The sequence below is a fragment of the Bacillus rossius genome, chromosome 1 (genome assembly GCF_032445375.1).
Source record: "Bacillus rossius redtenbacheri isolate Brsri chromosome 1, Brsri_v3, whole genome shotgun sequence".
NCBI classification, from domain to species: domain Eukaryota; kingdom Metazoa; phylum Arthropoda; class Insecta; order Phasmatodea; family Bacillidae; genus Bacillus; species Bacillus rossius.
The window spans coordinates 374,531,099-374,553,616 of NC_086330.1; the positions used below are offsets into that span (position 1 = coordinate 374,531,099).

Consider the following 22,518-nt stretch of genomic DNA (forward strand, 5'->3'; position numbering starts at 1 on the left):
GACTTGTTTCGGTTGACCTCTAGCGCAAAATTCTTAAACCACAGAATTCACGGGCCCCCCCTGGAAATCCTACAGATTTGCGCCCATGCCGTCAAGTATCGAAGGTATCGAGGTATCGAAGTATCGAAAATCCCATCACTACATGTATGCCATCAGGACAACAGTCTAAATTGTTTAGAGCCACGTCAAGGAATTGCATACCTGCCAACTTTGGCCAGTCAAAAAGCGGGAGGTTTTTGAGTGGAGTAAACAATGCTTGCTGCCCCCAATAAAGCGCGGGGAGGGAGGGGTGGGGGGAGGGGGGGTTGGTTGGTGAAATTATGTTTATTTTGACGGAAAAATCACGGCACAAAGAACAAAATGCAGCATGTTCACCTTTCCTCGATTGCAAAATGCACGGAAATTCATCACTAAATCTCTTCTTGTACACAGCAAGATACTTCACTGTAGGCCATTTCTATTAAATCCCTATTGCGGAGTAGGCCTACAACTAAACGCGTACAAAATACTCATCACGCAACTGCTTCCACAAAATAATATTTTTATGAATACACCGTTGAATAAATTCGAAAACTACTATAATGCTACCTCTACACTTATTCTGTGAGCACAGACGCGAACAAAGGTGAATTTGTTCGGGGACGAACAAACAATTCACACATAGCCGGCTAACAAACCGAAGCAAATTTGGGCACGAATGTAAACAGTGGTATCATAAACTTATTATTAATCCAGTCTGTCTATTTCAAAACACCACCAAAAACACAGTTTACAATGTTGACAAAACACGCCATTTTGGAAAACAAACCTTTTTCTGGTTGGCTAACAAACACCAATGACGAACGTGTACCAAAACAGCTCCCATAATTATCGTAAATAACTACGTTTCTTTCTTAGCTGTACGCTTAACCAAGAGTTTTAGCAGACAATTGTGGGCATTTAGGCTATTAAAATAACTACACGTTATGGTACGAACCGTAGTTACTATACAATTGTACGGAATAATGGTACAAACATATTAATTCTATAAATTTATTGAATTAAAAACTTAAAAAGAAACAGAACCAAAAAACGGGAGATTTTAATGACAAATCGGGAGGGCGGGAGAGAGGGTATAAAATCGGGAGTCTCCCGCCTAAAGCAGGAGGGTTGGGAAGTATGGAATTGTGGTGTGTGTATTTGGGTATCCTGTTACCATTCCCCAAGATACTGTAATTCAACTTGTAATTATCTATATAAATAAAATTACAGTATTACTGATTCTGGAAACTTAGTTGGTGAAACATACATTTAAAGGGTTGAATGTTTTAACACCATAGCAAAAATTTTTTATTTATTGTGCATTATTTCACTATGGGTCAATTACGTTAATTTGTAGGTGGAACACAAAATTATTTGAACTTAGAGAGCAAAAAATTTTAGCCTCAAACTTCTTAAGAGGGTTTTACTGTATGTTACAAATCAGCAGATTAGAGCAAAATCCTGTAAATCAAAGCTGCAAGCAGTACACAATGCAAGTACACATAACTGTTACATAAACCCAAGCTTAGAAACCTAGCCTTGAAATGAAGAACATAATGTACTGAAGCATATTTATATACTAAGCAAAGAACTGTGTACAAAATTTTTTTTAAAAATAATTAGAATTTTTTGCCACACACAATAGCCATTTAAATATATATTTTGTTAATAATTAGTAAACAAAGTTGCTTAATTACTTGTGTACATAATGTAAAAACATTTCAAGCAAACTTTAACTGTTATGAAACATTTGTCCAGTTTAGTTTAAAATTTATTTACTAAGTTCATAATACGTGTTTTGTCGATTTTAATGTATATGAGTGAAAAATGAACAAACATAAATATGAGAGGAAAATAACTGTAATGTAAAAAGACATAAACATAGGGGTTTCACATTGCATGGCTAAACCACTGGTTTGGTATTTTTAGAACTAAAAACATAAGTGCACAGCTTTCCTTTCATGACGCAGGGAATTAAGTTGATGAGTGTCGTCCATTTGGCAGAGCGTGTCACCACCAGGCTCGTCAAATCTGAGGGTGAGTTTACACCTACTAAGGCAGGGATTTACATCCACTCGTAATAAATAAGTAAATAAACATTATAAACTTTTTACTAAAACTAAATTCTCAATTCCTTATGCATATAAGTTTTCTGAACTGTCTTCTAGTAGTACGTTCGTAATGTTTTAGTAATTTAAGTTAAAAGGGTTTAATGCATTGCTTACACATGCAATCAACCCACGCCTCACCACTGCTTAATATTGAAAGTACTTTATAATGAACGGTTAATAAATGTAAAGCATGTTGTAGGGACCTGAAATAAACTTTAAAGAGAGAAATCCTTTACAGTGAGGTACTTTGTAATGAGGTTTCACTACATTATTAATCCCTAAAGAAGCACTCAAAGAAAAGTTTGTATCAGCTACCATTAGCTTCAATGATCCGAGGTTATTTGTTTAGCACGTCAGGGAACATTTTTGAAGGGAACATTTTTGACACAAAAGAAATGTCTACATCATGAACATGTAAATATTAGGTATAGACCAAGTCTAAACCTCGAAACCTTTGAATTTCTAGTATTTTAAAGATTTGCGAGTCTAACAAAAAACATTGGAGGAAATTTAGTAAATTAAAAACTTAAACACTGACAGTTCATATATATTGTACTACCATTCCCCAAGATATTATTTGATTAGCAATTATATAAATAAAATTACCATATGTATTGATTCTGAAAAAATTTGTGAAACAAACATTGAAATAGTTATAGGTTTTATTTTTAGACCCTTGAAACCTATAATTTAATATGAGGAGTAGATTCAAGGTACCCTTTGTGATTTGAATTTGAGAAAATTTAGCTTGGAGCCAAAACTAATTAAAAAAAAATTATTATTATCTATAAAAGAATGAGAATGTTTAAGTTTAAAAAGCTTCATGTATTCCTACGCGACTGAGGGTTGGCTGTGGTGGACCCCGCTGCACTACCTTGACTTCCTGCTGCGTAGCGACGGGAGACGGTGACACGGGCGGCTGCTCCTCCGCCGGGGGGGAGGCCACGCTCGTCTGCGCGGGGGCGAACTGGGCCGGCTCGGGTTCCGGCTGGGCTGCGACTGCCGCTGCCGGCTGCTGCAACACCGAGGTACGTCGCTGCATTCTCCCAAACGCACACAAACACACACACACAAACACACACACAAACACACACACAAACACTCACACCCAATCACTCGCACACAAACAAACATACACATAAATACACACACACGCCCAACCACTCCTGCCGGGACTGACTAGTCCAAGTGCACACAACACACCCTGGGCAAAATGAAAAAAACCTGGAGCCTAATGTGATACAACCTGAATTCTTCTCATACAGTTTTTATAACACAAAAAAAAAAATTACAATTACAAGTTAACATTTTGGGTGCTCTTCAGGCCAGAAAAATCACCTTCATGGGCAAATGAATTGAAGTGTATGTAGAAGAGAAAGCCATTGCTGCCTCGTATTCTTGAAAATTGTAGAAGAAATCTCTTCGAAGTAATATTGATGGGTGAGCATTTGTCTGTTCATACACGTCAAACTATAAACAACATTTATATGGTACCTAATAAATTCTCATAATAATATCTCAAGAATGCAATTTCATAAAATGTTTACGCCCTATTCCATGTGCATTTACAGTAAGCATTGTACAAGAAATACAAAACAACTTTGATAAAGGTTGTGCATACACATAAATGTAGTTTTTATTTTGTAACAGTCTTAACTCCAGTACAACTACGATTAAAATTATTAATTGAATTATATACAATAGGAGCAGAAGTTGGAACCACATAAATGTGGTGTGAAATGGAGGAACAATATTAAATGAGGAAAAAATGTACGATATGAGAATTACTTGGGGTTACAGAATAAGATTTTCACAATGCAAGAAAATGTATGATCAGAGGAAGGGCATAAATAAAAGTTATATTTGAAAGTTTAAAACTAGAACATACTTACTTACGCAATAGCTAACATACACTTTAAAGGCAACAACAAATTGTGTCACTATATTCCATATCACACATCACAAGTACACTGGCATGAGAAATTAGTAATATGAAAAATGAACCAGAGAAGTGACACTAATAATAAATGAAACCAACAAAATCTGTTATGCTCATACAAATTTTGTTACCAAAAGTATCAATGATAAAAAACAAAATAATGTACCACAGAAATATGTGACTCGAGTCCTTGCATGATAAACATTACAATATAGTTCACACCACACTGGTAAAAATAATACCATGGTAGGGATACTGGGCGTAAAAAAATAGTATTATTTTCCTTTGATTTTTTCTTAGGTAGTGATGTGTAAGGAAAAAAAGGGGGGAGGGGGAGAAATGAGGGCCAAAATGAATTAAGAGGGGCAAGGGTCAACATCAGTGCCATGTTTTTTTACATGGCAATAAGCTGAGACATGGACCATTAAGACTTTACTTGTATTCTACAGGAGACAGAAATATTCGAAAACAACCCTCAAGGCGAAAATGTTAGATTTTTATGTCCAAAATTAAACGTGCGGCCCATACACAAAGACCACACTTCTGCTGGTAAATAAGGTATGTATGTACTCGGAAACACGTGTTCAACTGCGTTTTTACAAACACGTACAGTTTGAAAGCGACAGGTAATGCAGTACACTCTGCGTACCTCGATCTCGGCCTTCTGCACATAGTTGGAAGGGAAGATGCCCTGCCGGTCGCCGATGACGCCGGTCCACCAATCCCCTTCCTTCTTCACGACGAGGATCACTTCGCCCTGCTGGAAGCTCAGGTCGCCGGCCTCGATCGACTGGTAGGGATACATGGCCACGTAGTATTCTGAAACACACCGTGCAATGTTCACAAGTTCCATGTTTCATCGGATCTTCGTCCCACTGATTAATTTACAGCATTTATGTAAAGTTTCTTAGGTTATAATTTATATATTTATTTTCAGTTATTATACATTTACAAATGTTTACAATCGTCAAAATATTGCATGTAATTTGAAGTGACTAGATGCACTCACATACAAGCTTGCTTTCGTGAGTGCTATATTTCCTGGTTAATTAAGTGAATATTGTTAACAAAGTGTAAAAAAATGGGAAAAAAATTAATTATTATTATTATTATTAAAATATTTTGTAAAAAATTCTCTCATTAAAGTTGCATGGTTTTTTTTTTTTGGTCCCGCTGTTACGATTCAGAGCGTTTTATGAAACTAGTAAACATGACCTCGCCTAAATTCACAAGACGAAGCACTGTGCAACAGCGATCAGTTTTCAAGTTGCAGTTGGACAGTGTGATAGTTACAGTAATTATAGTGTGGGCTTTAAACTAAAGGTAATCCTTCTGCTGAACCACATGGAAACAGCAACTGGCCGTAGTTTTCCGTTAACAAAAAACAGTGAGCGACTATTCCCATAACAGCCTCAGCGGAAGCAACTTTTCATCAATTACGGAAAAGTGATGCAGAGTGATTCCGGCATATTTAATTTTTTTAATTTACCAGTAGGGTGTTTTATTCAAACCCCTTACTAAACACTTTTAAAATTTTATTTTCTCTTTTACAGGTTATAATGGAAAAAAAGACTCATGAATGACCACAGATATATACGTAATCAAAGATTTATTTTTTTAAACAAATTGTTGAATGAACAATTAATTTAAATTGTTTGGTGTGGCTTTGAATACTCTTTATAATTAAATGCACTTCCCATGCAAATTTTTTCATTGTTATGAAAAACCTAACCTCAAATATAACTAACACAACTGTAGCACACAAACTATTAAAAATTTATTTTAACATAAAATGTGCAACAATTATGTGATAAAACAGGTAGGAGTTAAATATCTGAAAGTATAACTTTGAAAAGCAACTTTAACAAGTAACCTTAAGCAAATGACAGAGAAATATTTACATTTTTTTGATGAATAAAAATAATATTATTCAAAACCAAATTTGATATGACAATTTTTTTCTTTGTTCCTTAATGAAGCATTAATGCTAGGCTTTCAAATTTGGTTACTGCCTGCCATCACCAAGATTCACATTGGAAGTGTTGGTAGGGTTTCATTTTGTATTTCATAAATCAAATAATGTCCAGCTAAATGTGAAAGTATAATTTGTTACAATTAATTTCATATGTTACTTCCTTACTTAGTCCAAGTTTGAAGATATGATGCTTGTAACAACCACCACTTCGAAGCTTGCCCAATAGATTGATACCGACAAGATAAAATGGTGAATTGGGATAAAACGGAAATAACACCTAAAAGCATGTCAATGCACCGCAAAACACCGAATACAAGTTAAATCATCCTACCGCACCGAAATGCATGTTACATCATGGAATTACGCAGCAGTTAACCTAAAATTAATTCAAATCGCAAAAAAAAAAAAGTAATCTTTTAATATTCAAAATTGTAGTTACTTCCGGACAAACAGATAGTACAAAAGTGAATAGTAAGTAAAAATTATTTTAATTTGTTTTACTGTGCATCTCTCATTGAATCACTTCCTAACATCAAATGCACGTCAATTTATTTTTATTGTTCTAAATGTACTTGTTTTAGACCAAGTTATTACAAATTACTAGAGACCTGCAAAATTCGCAGGTTCAATGACCTCCAGGATAGACTCTACTACACTCTACACACTCAAGCAAATGCCACCTGTTCATTGGCTGCTGACTTGTGAGTCGTGTCGACCGAGTGTCTTGTGATTCGACACTTCTTTGAGCGGGGGTCTCTAAATTGGCCATCATTAATCCAGATTAACAGTGAACCAGTGGTAGAAGCAGCGCTAAGGTGTAATTATTTGAATTGCAGCATATCACGAAATGAATCCGCGAATTTTGCAGGTCTCTACAAATTACTTTATCAGAAATATGTAGCGATAAAAATTCTAATTATCTTGGTGGAGTAAGAAACACAAAACGGCATTTATAAAGTCCCGTGTGTGCAACAAGCCTCCTGGCACGCACCTTGGTTGCCCTCCGGCGCCGCGAGCCGGACGTACGACTTGGGGAACCAGCCCTGGGCGCCGTCCAGCTCCCCGTACCACCACAGCTCCTGCTGCTCCCTCACCGCGATGCAGTCGCCCTTGCCGAAGGAGAGCTGCGTGGACTTCCTGGCCCTCCAGGGGTGCAGGGCCTCCGCCGTCACGTTGCTCACCGGCACGCCCTGGCGGCACGCAACGCCTGCTAGTGACGGCCATGTGGGGGAACGCCAGTGACGGCCATGTGGGGGAACGCCAGCGACGGCCATGTGGGGGAACGCCAGCGACGGCCATGTGGGGGAACGCCAGCGACGGCCATGTGGGGGAACGCCAGCGACGGCCATGTGGGGGAACGCCAGTGACGGCCATGTGGGGGAACGCCAGTGACGGCCATGTGGGGGAACGCCAGTGACGGCCATGTGGGGGAACGCCAGTGACGGCCATGTGGGGGAACGCCAGTGACGGCCATGTGGGGGAACGCCAGTGACGGCCATGTGGGGGAACGCCAGTGACGGCCATGTGGGGGAACGCCAGTGACGGCCATGTGGGGGAACGCCAGTGACGGCCATGTGGGGGAACGCCAGTGACGGCCATGTGGGGGAACGCCAGTGACGGCCATGTGGGGGAACGCCAGTGACGGCCATGTGGGGGAACGCCAGTGACGGCCATGTGGGGGAACGCCAGTGACGGCCATGTGGGGGAACGCCAGTGACGGCCATGTGGGGGAACGCCAGTGACGGCCATGTGGAGGAACACTAGTGATGGGTCACATCCCCAGTTTCTCCAATATGAATTTCCAATCCGAATTTCAGAGAATACCTTGATTATACCCTTTGAATCTGAATTTCAGAGAGTACCTCAATTATACCCCTCGAATCCGAATTTTAACAGAGTACGTACCTCGATTATACCCCTCGAATCCGAATTTTAAGAGAGTACCTCCATTATAGCCCTCGAATCCGAATTTCAGAGTACCTCGATTGTACCCCTCGAATCTGAATTTCAGAGAGTACCTCGATAATACCCCTCAAATCCGAATTTTAAGAGAGTACCTCGATTAAACCCCTCGAATCCGAATTTTAAGAGTACCTAGATTATACCCCCGAATCCGAATTTCTGAGAGTACCTCAATTATACCAATTGAATCCGAATTTTAAGAGAACCTAGATTATACCCCCGAATCCTAATCTTAGAGAGTACCTCGATTATACCCCTTGAATCTGAATTTCTGAGAGTACCTTGATTATACCCATCGAATCCGAATTGCAAGAGAGTACCTCTATCATACCCCTCAAATCAAAATAAAGATGTCAAGGGTAAAATAAAATAATGTACAATAAATTTGTAATATGAACTAAGGTTGTGAAATATTCTACCCTTTAAATGGTTGTTTCACGAACTAAGTTTCCAGAATCAATACGTATTGAAATTTTATTTACCTAATTACATGTTAAAAAAGTACAACTATCTTGGGGAATGGTGACAGGATAGGTATGAAGAAAATATTTACCTAGTAAACTTCAGAGGTTATCAGTGTAGGATTTTTTAGGTTACTCTATTTCCTCAAATATTGAGTCCTTTGAAAACCAAGCAATTTTTAATTTTTTTTTTAAATATTAATAAGTACTTGTTGCGTTTATTATTACTGTGTAAAGAATATGACCAAAAAATATTATGCTGCCTTGTAACTGTAGCCTTAAAACTACACAGGCCAATAATTGGTCCCATCATAGAACAGTTGTGCCGTGCTGAGCACGGTTCACAAAGGCTCATGGAACACAAGCACGAGTGGCTTACAAGAGTACGTTTATAATTTGTTCTAGCAGTTTTGAAGTTCATGATGCATTTTAACTAGGGATGGGCCGGTCGAATCCTCGAATCCTCGAATCCCACCGAATCTCTAGTATTCGAAAGATTCGAAATTCGAGTGAAAAGATTCGGGATTCGAGGAAAAATATTGATGTAAATGTAGTACTTTAAAAACTTAAATGCTTACAATTTACTTGGCCTGTTTACGTTTTCCTTGGAACACATCCTATTGAGGTACAGTAGAACCTCGTTAATACGTGATGGTCAGGACCGAGATAATCACGGATTACCGAATTTCATGGACTATCGATTAAAAGCCCGGAAGGTCTTGTCAAGCTTCTCTGACACCGGCGTGCAGCTGGGTTAAGGCCGTTCACGGTAAGTCTGCCTAGCCATTAGTTCCGGTCATTTACAACAGCCGAAGAAAGAAAGATAAGATCGTGCTGACCTTGCACCACCCTCCCCCCCCCCCCCCCCACTACCCCACGTACAGCCGAATGCCAGCCAGACACGTCATTCGCCAGGCGCAACAAACAAAGGGAGACGGGAAGCAGAAGTCAGGACATCCCCCTCAAGTTAAAAAAGTGTGACAAATGTGACAGCTGAAAGGGAGGCGACACAAAGGGTCGGTACAAACAGCGTTGTAGAGTTTGGCAGCCCACGCAATGGCTTGTAGTGTTTACCGGCCGCCGGCCCGCGTAACGTTAATTTTAAGCGCTGACAATTTTTACTTCTCTTTTTTTTTCTTCTCTTTTAAATCGTCCCGGATTATCCGATTCCCGAATTAGCGCATTACGGAATAACAAGGTTCTACTGTATTGTACTTTTAATTCGTTATTATATAAAAAAAATTATGAAGCATGTACTGATTTGGGAAACTTACTTTATATTCATGAACATGGATGCATTGTCGCTACATTGGCATTAAATAAGGCATAAATCACATATGTATTCTCAGAATATGCTAAAAAATAAAATAAAGCACATTTAGGATCTAGACTAAATATGAATCTTGTTTTTTTTTTTTTTTTTAAATAACTTACTGTTACTTAGTAATATGTACAACAATAATGCAGACTTTCATCACAAGTTACGGTCGCACATGTAGTAATAACAATGAAATAATGAATGACAAAAATTAATACATTATACAATTATTATTATAATCGCAATTCAATTTTAAATATTCTGATACACGTTCTATTTATGAATTTTTTTAGGACCAAGTTTGGTTTGTGTAGACTACCAACGTTAAAATATGTATTATCTGAGAATTCCATGATGGCCAACCAATGAATTTGTTAGCCAATCATTTTGAGCAACATAAAAAATAACTAATATTAATATAAAAAAATTTAATGGGTAAACTAGAGAAAACACCCCGTCACTTTTAACTTCGGGCATATTAATCACTATGCTTTAGTGAGGCTTAATTTTAAAAGACGCACGACAATATATCTTATGGCCTAAAACCATTGAAGCCAAGATGGCACCTTTCAGTTTCCATGAAATATTTCAGGAAAGCGTTTACCTTCATTTGGGACTTAAAACAAATGTAAAGTTGGTAACTAAAAAATATTGTTCCGTTGGATGTTAAATTTCGTTTTCCGATTTCCGCGGATACATGAATCACTGTACTCGCAGATAATGCCTGAATGCCTTAAATCCACCAAGTCGGATTTCTACAGCAATTGATGAAGTTATCAGATTCTCACGTGATCCTACAGTTAACCCAGAAATAAACATTCTCGAATACTGGAAAACTCAGTCTGCGTGTTCACCCAGGCTACATAAACTGTCCAAAAAATATTTGTGTTCACCACCTGCGACTGTTATCTGAACGTTTGTTCAGCACTGCAGGAAACATATGTGACCAAAAAAGGAATTGTCTTGATCCAGACAGTGTCAAAATCCTTGTTTTTTTAAATAAAAATTTAAAGGGTTAAATAATTCTGCATACTGTTTAATTTTTTCTCTTAACTTATAAATTATTTTATAATTAACCCTTGAGAATTGGATTCGGATTCGAGGGGTGGATTCGAGGTACTGTTTGGGATTCGGATTCGAGATTCGGATTCGAGAAAAATGGGATTCGAACCATCACTAATTTTAACACTTACCTTTTGTACGCACTACATTTGGCAGTGTTTTTCATCTTAAATAAACAAAATACTCAGTCACATCAATAAAACAAAAATAAAAAAATAAATTTTGTGTTTATGGTTTATGGAAGTGAAACATGGGGTTAACCCGCAACTGGATAACATGCATCCAGATAATCGGTAGTCTACTGTACTTATATAAATATTTCTATAAAAATTGGAATAAGGTTTCCAATCGAAGCATATGAACATGGATTTTGCAGACATATTTTATTAAAAACAAGATATTCAAACTGTGTACGCCCAGTTTTGGCAACAATACATTTAATGTGCCCTCCTGTGGTTATCTTCATGTTCGGAACATAATGGCTGATAAATTGAATTACAATTTACCAACGAAATCAAATATTTTCTTGCCACAATTGCAGTAAATATATGCTGAGCACTCACCTGCCCTAGTATAGGGCTATCCAAGTCCGGCACTTGTGGTCCGAGATCCCCAATAACCTCCGCCACCGAGCCGTTGTCACTGACGTTCTCAGGAACCTCTGCTATTCCCCTAGTGGAAAAAAAAAATGTTTCAAAAAAAATTGGTTGTCTGTAAAGTCGGTTTACGGACGATAGTTTAACGTGACGTCATAACAAAACATTGATGAAATGATTTCATTCTTTTATGAATAAAAATAAATTCATTTTTATTGAATTATAACTATTTATTACGGATACAAAGAAGGAGTGAAATGAAATATATAATTTAATTGATAAATTTACTTTTATTTGCACTCATTAATTCAAAAATGTTTTTTTACTTTAACGAACAGATTATTTACTATAACTTTTATACATGTTTGTTATTTAACTTCTTCCAATCTGTGTTATTCTGTTAAGGATAAGACGATGATAGGACAAGTAGGAAACGAATGGGAGTGTTTCAAGTTTAATGTGCCTCGAAAAAGTCAAATCGATGGTTGTTCCAATCGAGTGGAAGAGAGATAGATGCGGTGCAGGCGTACAATGAGCGTAACGGGACAAAGCGTAATGGGACAATGTGCGTAACAGGACAATGAGTCATCCTTTTTCGTGCGTGCAGCTGGCGTTCATTGATTTATTAGACGTCATGTAAAAATTCCTGTCTTACAATAAACTATTTACTTGGACTAACAACCTTTCACAACTGCAGCACATTACCTCCCGATACGTAATTTTGCTCAACAAGTGGACAAGTTTTCTGGACTGAATAAATTCACAGTGTGTTAGGCTAATAAGTTCTTCACAACATATGACAACAGTTCAAAAGAAACTGAAGATACATACAGTAACATTTACATTTTCATACATTTGAATGATACTTATGTATTTTATTCATTACTTTAGTGGCATTTTTTTTTTAAACTAATTTTTGCTTATGGAAATTTTTGTACTATAGTTTTATGTTTTATGACTTATGAGATACTAATATTTTAACTACTCTAAAAACTAATTAAAAGCTCTTCAACTGTACATAAATTTTCATACAACATTTATCCCCATTTTTTACTTAGCATGTTCTCATGGGGGCTTTAATTTGCTATCAAAACATTTTACACCAACAGAATTGTTATGTCACACTGATATACCTTTAGGTTATTTTCCAATGAGAATTTATTTTACTATACAGTATACAGTTTTACCACACTTTTTTTAACAAAACTAGTTTTAACAGGATACCTACGAATACCGGTGGGAAAAAAAATCAAGACCTTTTTCAAGACCTTTAAATAATATGTTTTTCTTGTTTTCACAAATTTTTTTATACATAATTTATAATCACGGTTAAACATAATATAGAATGGATCAACTATTTGCAGGAACGTGTATATTTTTTAATTCAGAAAGCTAAAACCTCTCCAGAAAGAACACTCATGATTTAAGTGGTCAGTACCAACTACGTATTCATATCTGATGGGCAACTGTAAACTGAAGTGAGGCTATTAAAAACAAAATGTAAGTCGGACGTCTGCTGGAAATTACAATTTCCATGACTTCCAGGACAGCTACTGTTTATATTGTGGGATTTTTCAAGACTTCCGTGGGAAGTCCTCCACTTTATTTATTTTTTCGTGACTTCCAAGACCTTTAGACACCTTGAGTTAAGTAGCACAAAACCAGCCACATTGAAGACCTATCCTATATATGATAATTTTATTATGAACAAGGTTTTATGGTTTTATACAAAGGTAAATTTAATTTTTAAAACACGAGATTTTGGTGTTATAGTTTTTAATTTTATACATAGTCTTTACTCAGAAAAAAAAACTATTATTTAACAAGTATGGAAATAAAATTTTTGTTAATACTTATTTCACCAAAATAGTCTAATTTAGACAGACATGATGCACTTTACAGACAAATCGTAAGTAATAATCATGTCTAGAAAAAAAAAACCTACTGAGAGTAAGACTTAGCACCTCGCCTCGCCAACACAAGTACACAGCTAGCTCGGATGAAAACGGACTCCCATTTTCAGGGGACACAGATTGGAACACCGGCTTGGCCGTCGATCATCTTTTTCCCCCGCTTCCCCGAACCACACACCTGGGGAATCACGGGGTGTTCCTCCTAACTTTCCCGACGATATCGCTGCGATACCGTGTTCAGTCTGTCTCACGCACAGATTGCAGTATAGACAGTGACGTAGCTAAGGTGACTGGTGCCACTGGTCAGAATTGAAAATGGTGCTCCCTCTTGGATTAAAAGAGAAGGGGGGGTGAAGGGGGGGGGGGGTGGAATTCAGTAACGCGAAACTGTCGTGGCGGCGCCCCCTCCTGCTCCGGCGCCCCTGGTGGGGGCCATCCCTGCCACCCGCTTGCTACGCCACTGAGTACAGAACCAATGGCACCCATCTCTGCCTTGTTGACACTTCTCGGCCTCTTAACACTGAAATCTTTATTTATTTTAACATTTATGACATTTATTAGTTTTAAATATTTTTATTTTACTGTTTGTTGATATTTACGAACACAACGAGGTTTCGCTGTGCTGCGGAGGCGTACGAACCAATCGCAACTTCCCTGTGCCCGCCCGTGACCTGGGCACTCACTCGAGCGTCCGCCTGGCCTGCAGGGTGTCCGCGTCGCCGGGGAACGCGGGCGGCTCGGCGCCCGTCCTCTCCAGCCGCACCGCGCCGTCCAGGGGCTCCACGTAGGACTCCGGGAACCACCCCGTGTGGCCCCGCAGCTCCCCCACCAGCCAGCCCGGCTCCGCGTTCTGGCTCACCGGCACCTGCGGCGGACGCACAGCACACGTCTCCGTCTCCCTCAAGAGCACAAATATCCGTCCGTCATCTGCCAAACCCTGAAATTTTTTCCCCGAGTCGTACACCTCACAGACACACACGCACAAATCAATTTTTACCAACATTTTCATACAAAACAGTAATCACGGTTCTTGCAGCTCGGCACGTTTTGCGCCGATGAACTACCTACGGCGGCCATGTCGCTTCGCATCGTCTCCGCACTCCGGGGACTTCAAACACCGTTTGTCTTAACCGATCTTCGTACCTCTGTTCATACTCTCTCCAATTTGGTTTGTTAGTTTTTACCCCTGGAGCTTATCTCGGGGGGCCTAGCTGATTTACTTAATTCATTAGAAATCCGCCCATCAGAACTTTTGTAGCTGACGCGAACTTATCGTCCGTCCACGAAGGTGGCCTGGACCCTCCTCAGTGAACCGGTCCTGCGGCAAGGCATTTTACAGTTTTACTTTTATAGTCGTAATTATTACATGGGGGACGTGTCACGAAATGCAGTGCAATGCATACTTTGCGTTCTTTCCTATTCGCCCAACCAAGTGTTGAGTATAAGACTACCTATCGGCGTGTGGAACGTTGTAAGAGCCCACGTGAGTTATCATTACAGTAGATCGTACCCAAGTTCCCAAACTGTTGGTGGGCATGTGACAAACATCAATCAATCACTCACAATCAGACACTCAACCGATAAATAAATAATAAAAAAAATTAATCAATAACAAATAAATATACAAAAAAAATTTATAAATAAAAATCACATAATAAATAAAATAAATCAATATCTCAATCAATCAATAAACAAAGCATTGAATAAATAAAACAATAAATAAACCGACCAGAAGTAATAAATCAATAAATAAATCAAAATATTTACTAAACAAATAAATAAACCTATTTTTCAATAAATGGCAAATAAAAAATAAATGTCAATTATAATAATTAAATAAATGAATAAATGAATAAATATCTAATACAAAAATCAATCATTAATTAAATCAATACTAATATAAATAAATGTATAAATAAATCATAAGATTGTTTAGCATTAATTGTAGTTTACATACTTTTTTATCTATTGATGGCCCAAATTTACTGATAAGGCTATATTGAAGCAGATTCAAACGAATGCACATTTGAATCGGTACACCTCCAAATTTCCATGCATTGTCCAGAAATAGGTCTATGCACTAGAGGCACATATGATGGGGACAAATGATGAGATACCGCACATTACATACAAAATATTATGCAGTAAAATACACAAAAAAATTGTAACAATTAAGAAGCTACAACTAACTATACAGTTCATTATCAAGGTCACAAAAATGATGACGAGAGTAGAAAGAAATCTACCTTTTCTCATATCATATCAAACATGAAGGCACACAACACACTTGACACTGTACTGGTTTTGGAAAAATGAATGAACAGAGCAAACTTTCACTAGTTACTATTTAATGTTACTGCTCCAGGACTGTTAACTCACCAAAATGATGTCCCCAGGTTGGAACGAAAGTTCATCCGAGTTCCTCGCCACAAACTCGTACAAGGCTCGATACTTCACAAAACCATCAGTTGCTGCACAGATAAAACACAAATCTTAGTTAAGCATATTAAAACTCATTTCATGTTCTTGGCTGTCAAAATCGTAAAAAAAAAAAAATGATAATTTTGAAATGCCAAGTAAAATAAATTAATATTTTCTGAAAAGAAATTCAAACCATTTCTTGAAGTAGCCAATGGCATTGCAGTTAAACCTAAAAAAGTTTCAGTTCTGCAATCAATTAAATTATTCTTATTTGTACAACCCAAAAACGTTAAAAATGTAACTTTTTGCAGCTAACTACGCAAAAAAAGTATGCGCTGTGTATATATTTTTAATTTCGTGGAAGTTCAACAATTGAAAAAGTCTTTAAGTTAATCTGTGATTAATACAAATCGTCGGCTTACTTCTGAAACCTCGTAACTCCATTTCAGTCAATTTTACAGGAGAACTTATGAGCTTCGACTGACAAAGATATGAGGTTTAATAATTTGTGAATAGGAAAGAGACTAAGTAGAGTTGAATTACGAGGTTTTATCAGCATATGCACTATTAAAAAAATGAAAAAAATACACCAAACACATCCGGGATATAAAACTGGGAAAATCTGGACTCACGAGGATTTTAGAAATAAGCCGACGAAATATAAAATCATGACCTGAAATGGGAGGCACCCCCTTAACAAATCTCTTCCTCGAGACTGAGACTGTGTGGATGGCTCCACCGAGAAGCACGGCTCTACCTGCGGCGGTGGTGGAGTCCTCCGCGGCCGGCCACGAAGACTCCGTAGCGGCGTCCCAGGCAGGCTCTATCGTGTCGTTCCAGCCGCTGTTCCCCCACGAGGCACTGAAGTCCGTGGGGTCTTTGTTCTTGTTGGGGACACCCTTTATTTCCAGCACCTGATGAAAAATACAATTTCAAATAATATCATGTACGTGCCGATGCTTCAAATTTGCAAAAATATACACAGTACACTATCAGTATAAAAAAAAATGACACCCTACTTTAAAATAAATCTTCAATTACCACCAAATCTATTGCCTTCAAAATATTACTTATTTAAGGAAAAAATAAATTCATAGGGAAAAAATGGGTGCGTGTACTTATGTACATGTGTTTAAAGTTATACTTACTTGGTGTAAAAAAAAACTAATTTTGTGTGCAAATAATTTAAAGAAATAAAAATAAAAGGACTTAAGATATATTATTAAAATGGTTGATAAAGTTTAATTTCAGTCAAATAAATTTTTAGGTAAATACTCAGTATTCAATATTAATATAATTATGTGTATAAAATTATTTAATTTATTAAAATAATCAAGATAAAGTTTGATTAATAATCGAAATCAATACAGTCAAACCTCGTTCGTACGGCCCCCGGTTCGTACGTACACCTCGGTTGTACGTACAGATTTCAGAAACCGTGAAAAATGAGGGGAAAAATAAAAAAAAAGTTAAATATGAAAAGTGTAAGAAATACGTTAAAGTTTATTAAAATACAGTCTTAACCTGCAGCGTTTATAACAAACATGGGCTACATACACATTGCATCACAGTAAAAAATTAAAAAAAAAACCCGCAAATTGATGGAAATTTACCGTCAAAAGCGCGCCGTACGCGGATAAGGTCATTGTACTCGGTCAGCTGTTACGGCGCGGCGTAGCCGCCGGCTGGCTCTCTTTGTTCCCTGAGCTGCGCATGCGCAGTATATCTCACTCTACGCTCCGCCCAGACTCGTGACGTTCCATCAGCAGCCAGCCAATAGACGTGAGCTTAGCGGAAAAAAATATATGCTCCACCTCCCGTGTACCAGTTTTGTTCAGTTCTAATACCAGTTTATTGGTATACGCACCAGTTTTCTCGCTGCCATGACACGTTCAAGTTTACGTTCATCTGGATGTCTTGATACCAATGATTAATTATTTACAATCCCCTGAAATAAATGGTTAGTTAAAAAATATGCATCAACTGTGAAATACTTCTTAAATTATAAAATACGTATAAAACAGTTACAAGACACCGCTCATTTTATTTTGTGAAGATTATATCTCATACGTACCAGTATTTCGGCTAAGTTATGAAATAAATACAGTATCAGAACTTACAAGCCACGTAATATTCCCGTTACGTTCATACATCGTGAGTTAACGTTTTTTCCTCGTGCATTTTAGATCGTCTCGTGCTATAATTACTCGGACTTATTGCTACTCTTAACTGACTACGATTTGGATTTTGGTTGGATTACGAATTTTATCTGGATTTACATTTTTTGTTTCATTACTTGGATTTATTTTGCTTCGGTTTTTGAAGACCGCTACTTTTTGGACACGCATTTCGTACATCATGAGCGGAAGCAAGAGAAAAGCTATTACGCTTATGGAAAAATACGAAATAAATAAACTATTCTATAAAATATATATATTTTGCGATTTAAAATGCTCATTGCAGCCTATAAATGTTACGTTTTTCATGATGTTTTTAGGCCTACTAGCTAATCTTATCTACATTTATAAAGAACCCACTGTAATTTTTTTATTTGAGCAAATATGTTATGCGTTAATTCCAGCATAATAAACATACGTACATGTAAAAAATTTACTTGTTTGCCAAAGGCACATGTACGTGCCGTGTATAGACACGGCAACGGCAATTCATTTCCCGTGGCAGCGGTGGGAAAAAGTATGGACGGGGGGGGGGGGGGGGGGGGGGGGGGGGAGTAGCCACAAATGGACGTAATTTGGCCTCACTGGTTCGTACGTACAACTCGGTCGTACGGACAAATTTTGGAGAACCGTGAGTGTACGTAGAATCGAGGTTTGACTGTATGTCATTATGCTGAACCAGTCAATATACTGCACCAAGTGTAAATATGAGATAACGCAAAATAACTGTTCCTAATTATATGCTCATCGCTCATTATAAAAAAAGGATTCAATTACAGTAAAAAGATAGTCGAGTCTCATCCTAATGACTATTATGGACTCAACTTTCAGGCTGAGTCAAGCTTTCGCTACTCGATCGACTCGGCTAGAGCTTTAGAGTGCCTGCCATCCATAGTTTATTTATTCATCTTTGTTGTAAATTCCCGAGATTTTGCTACGACAGTTGAGTATAAACCAGCAATGGTGTACACGTCCAAAGATCTTCCCCTCTGCAGGAATGATTCGAAGAATGTACAACCCTACGGTGATTACGTACCCTGGTCTTACGCTCCTCGTAAACTGCATACAATTGTTCACATTCCTGCACGAGAGATGTTAACTGCTTTCTCAAATCACCTAGCTGGCTATTGTTGTTTTCAATATCAGCCATTTTCACTTCAATCTGAAAAAACAATTGGACACACAACTTAAGGACTTGAATTGTGAAAGGATTCACCAACATAATTTATCATGATAGTAAATTGAAAATAACAGTTTCCTGCATTTAAGACAGCACGAGATGAGATCAGCTTTAATGAAATGGGAAAATATTATTGCACTGTCATATGAATTAATATGACAAGTCTAAAAAAAATGTTCAGAAATGAAGGAAAACATTTTCCTTCTGTAAGGGACCAAAATTTTTAGGCTGTCTGTTAACACAAATAAAGTCAAAAATATAACACGACTAAATGGTTGTAAAAATGATTTGAAATTTCTTTCAGAAAATATTAATTATTTTACCTGGCTTTTAAAAATTCTCAAATTTGTTACGATTTTTGACGGCCAAGAAACACGAAAACGAGATTCTGTGATAGAAATTCAAATAATATCACGAAGCAGTAGCCAGTGTCATTGCAGTTAAACCTAAAAAGTTTTAAGTTCTGCAATAAATTAAATTCCCCTTATTTGTACAACCCAAAAAAACTTTGAAAATGTAACTTCGGCAGCTAATTATGCAAAAAGTATGTGTTGTATCAGGGGCGCAACAACTAAATTTCTAAAGGGGGGGGGGGGGGCAATATACCTTTTTATAAAGAATCATCGATGCCCCCTATTGAAGTGGGGGGGTCCGGGGAAAAATTTGTATTTCAAGGTGGAAAATGGTGCTATTTAAGCAGTTTTATTATCTAAAAATTGATTACACAGGACTTTCTTTGTCCCCGCTTGCCCCCACTTCAAGGTTTAAGAGGGAGGGGGGGGGGGGGGCAAAATACCCTTGCCCCCCCACCCCCCCTGTTGTTGCACCCCTGTGTTGTATATATTTTTCATTTCATGAAAGTTTAACAATTAAAAAAGTCTAAAAGTTGATCAGAGATTGATATAAATATAAAATCTCGACCTGAAATGGGAGGCACGCCCTTAAGGAGTTCTAGCAACCAGCTGTCTGGTTCATAGCACGGTGGATGGTTGACTGTGGCACGCCCTCAACACACACGATGTCCGCACTCGCCTCGCTCTGCAGGTCGTCGATGCGGTCCCTCATCTGCTTGAGCGTGATCTGCTTGTTGGAGAAGGCGAGAGCCACCTGCTCCCGGCCGGCCGCGTCGCCGGCCGAGTTCAGGCGGTTCCTGGCCTCCAGCCGCGCCTTCTCCTGCCCCAGGGCCAGCAGGCGCTGGTTCTGCTCCTTCAACCGCGTCTTCAGCGCGCCCATCTCCGTCATCTGGGCGTCGCGCGTCGAGCGCATCCCGTCGATGGTCGTCTTCACCCCGGACACGCCCAGCCGCGTCTCCGAGATCTTCTGCGACAGCTCCTTCACCTTCTCCGTCTGCCTCGGCAAGCACACACATGCTGCACGCTGCCGTTCACGTTTTGAATTAAGAAACGTGAGAAAGAACAAATATTTTTATTTATAGATATAGGACTTAAGCTCATTGTATTTGCAGGATAAAACATTTAAAATAAATGTGTGCCAGCAAAGAGTTTGTTGTAACTAAATACCTGAAATGGAATTTGTTTTTTCAAAATACCTAATACTGTAACATTCAAAATTCTAAACTCATTGACAATACCAATACCTATCACAAAATCCCATTGCATCCCACTTTTTTCAGCCAAAACATGCGAGGATATTATGTAACATATAAGAATTCAACCAGAAACTAAGTAAGTAGAGTGAGCACATTAACAGTATGAAGTACATAAACCCATTTGTTCCACCACTTTTTTTTTACATATTAATATGTATGTAGTTCATTTACAGCTGCATCAGCCCATCTTGATTAATGATCGTTAAGTTATCCAGCACTAAGTACACCAGTGTGACTTCAGTCAAGGACAGTCTGAAGAAATGTTGACACACTGGTACGTGTGGTACATCAATTTCCCCCTTGGTATTACTGTTTAAACCATTCTGAAGTTTGGGGGTCTTGACATGTTTGCGGTTTTGAAAGTGACAGATCAAAAGACCTTACGCTGTACTCACTGCTTTTCATAACCAAAATTACATTTTTTTTTTTTTTTAAATAATTTTACCCGTTTTGCAATTTTTCCGAACGAAATAAAAGGCAATCCAACCCCAATCATCCCGATAGAGCTGTTCTAGCTCAAACCAAACCTCGCATACACCATCTTGCAGTGTGAGTGACCAGGCACTAAACACCATCGTGATGGGCTGGTATTCGCCGGAGCGTGCGCGAGCTCACCAGCTGGGACAGCTCGATGGTGAGGTTCTGGTTGCGGGCCTTCAGGCTCAGCACCTTCTCCTGCTCTCGCTGGCGCTGCTGCTGCAGCTCCTGGCAGCGCTGGTTCTCCCACTCCTGGTGCCTCCGGCGCTCCATCTCCCTGCGACACAGCCCCTGGCACACGTCCACCACCTGGGAAGCCTTCTCTTCGCAGACGAGAGAGCCAAACGCCCAAACGTGCATCTTCGGGAGGTTTTTTTTTTTTTTGTTCAATTATGGATAGGGACCGGAAAAATTTGCGGGTTCAATCACCTCCAGGATGAACTCCACAGTGTCTAAACATAAAGTGCTTGTGGCTTCAAAGAATTCACTACGTAAATAAAATTTCAAATTTTTCCAAAACCTCTTTAAATTAAATATTTCTTAAGCACCTTCTGTGAGAGCGTAACTGTGCAGGAAAATATGTAGCTATTGGCATGACATGCCACTGCGACACTCCAACACCACTCACCTCACACCACCCTACGGTACACCAGTGTAGTGATGTGGTTACTGGGACCGACTTCAGTCCGAGAAGACGAGAAGACGAGAAGCCACGAAGCCAGCAATCATCTCTCATCTCCTCCAGCTTCGACCCCAGCCACCATCTCAAGTACATTATTTATTTTCCGAGTGCATTCATACAAAACTGTAATAAAATTGCCCTGACTTTCCACGACGAGAATTATAAATCCCCTTGACAAATTTTTTTTTTTATTTTAAATAATTAACCTGCGTTACAATTATCGGAAAGAAAAAGGAAAAAAAACCTTCTCCACCTCGTCACACCCACTGACGACCCACCACACCTCGCCACACCCACTGACGGCCCACCACACCTCGCCACACCCACTGACACACGGGTGCGCCCCGCTCACCTCCTGGCTGCCTCGCGCTGCTCCTGGGCTCTCTTGCGCTGCTCCTCCCGCTCCTGCTCCTGCTCGCGCTGCTTCTGCAGCTGCCTCTCCAGCTCCTGCTGCCTCCTGCGCTCCTGCTCCAGCCTGCCGCACCCCACCAGCAGCTCAGAGCCCCTCCCCCCGGGACACACAGCCGCCCGAGCGTGTCTGGGTTCAACTGGCCAGTTATACTCCCATCGGGTCTAACATCTACAACCACTGATCTTGGTTCTACTTCTTATAA

General features: G+C 38.9%; 1 protein-coding gene across 6 annotated transcripts in view; it reads right to left on the minus strand.

The window, feature by feature from the left end:
* The window catches only part of LOC134528518 (intersectin-1), a 132,824-nt gene that overhangs the window by 84,167 nt on the left and 26,139 nt on the right, over nt 1–22,518 (minus strand). For 5 of the 6 annotated variants that reach the window (XM_063362210.1, XM_063362209.1, XM_063362208.1 and 2 more), the window contains exons 10-20: nt 22,257–22,379; nt 21,361–21,499; nt 20,169–20,483; nt 18,993–19,118; nt 16,537–16,693; nt 15,738–15,829; nt 14,042–14,223; nt 11,413–11,521; nt 7,038–7,236; nt 4,721–4,890; nt 3,007–3,147 (exon numbers count right to left, since the gene is read on the minus strand). In XM_063362210.1, coding sequence (XP_063218280.1) covers nt 3,007–3,147; nt 4,721–4,890; nt 7,038–7,236; nt 11,413–11,521; nt 14,042–14,223; nt 15,738–15,829; nt 16,537–16,693; nt 18,993–19,118; nt 20,169–20,483; nt 21,361–21,499; nt 22,257–22,379 — 1,753 coding nt within the window. The remainder of the gene's footprint in view (nt 1–3,006; nt 3,148–4,720; nt 4,891–7,037; nt 7,237–11,412; nt 11,522–14,041; nt 14,224–15,737; nt 15,830–16,536; nt 16,694–18,992; nt 19,119–20,168; nt 20,484–21,360; nt 21,500–22,256; nt 22,380–22,518) is intronic. The other variant, XM_063362207.1, reaches the window with a different exon arrangement.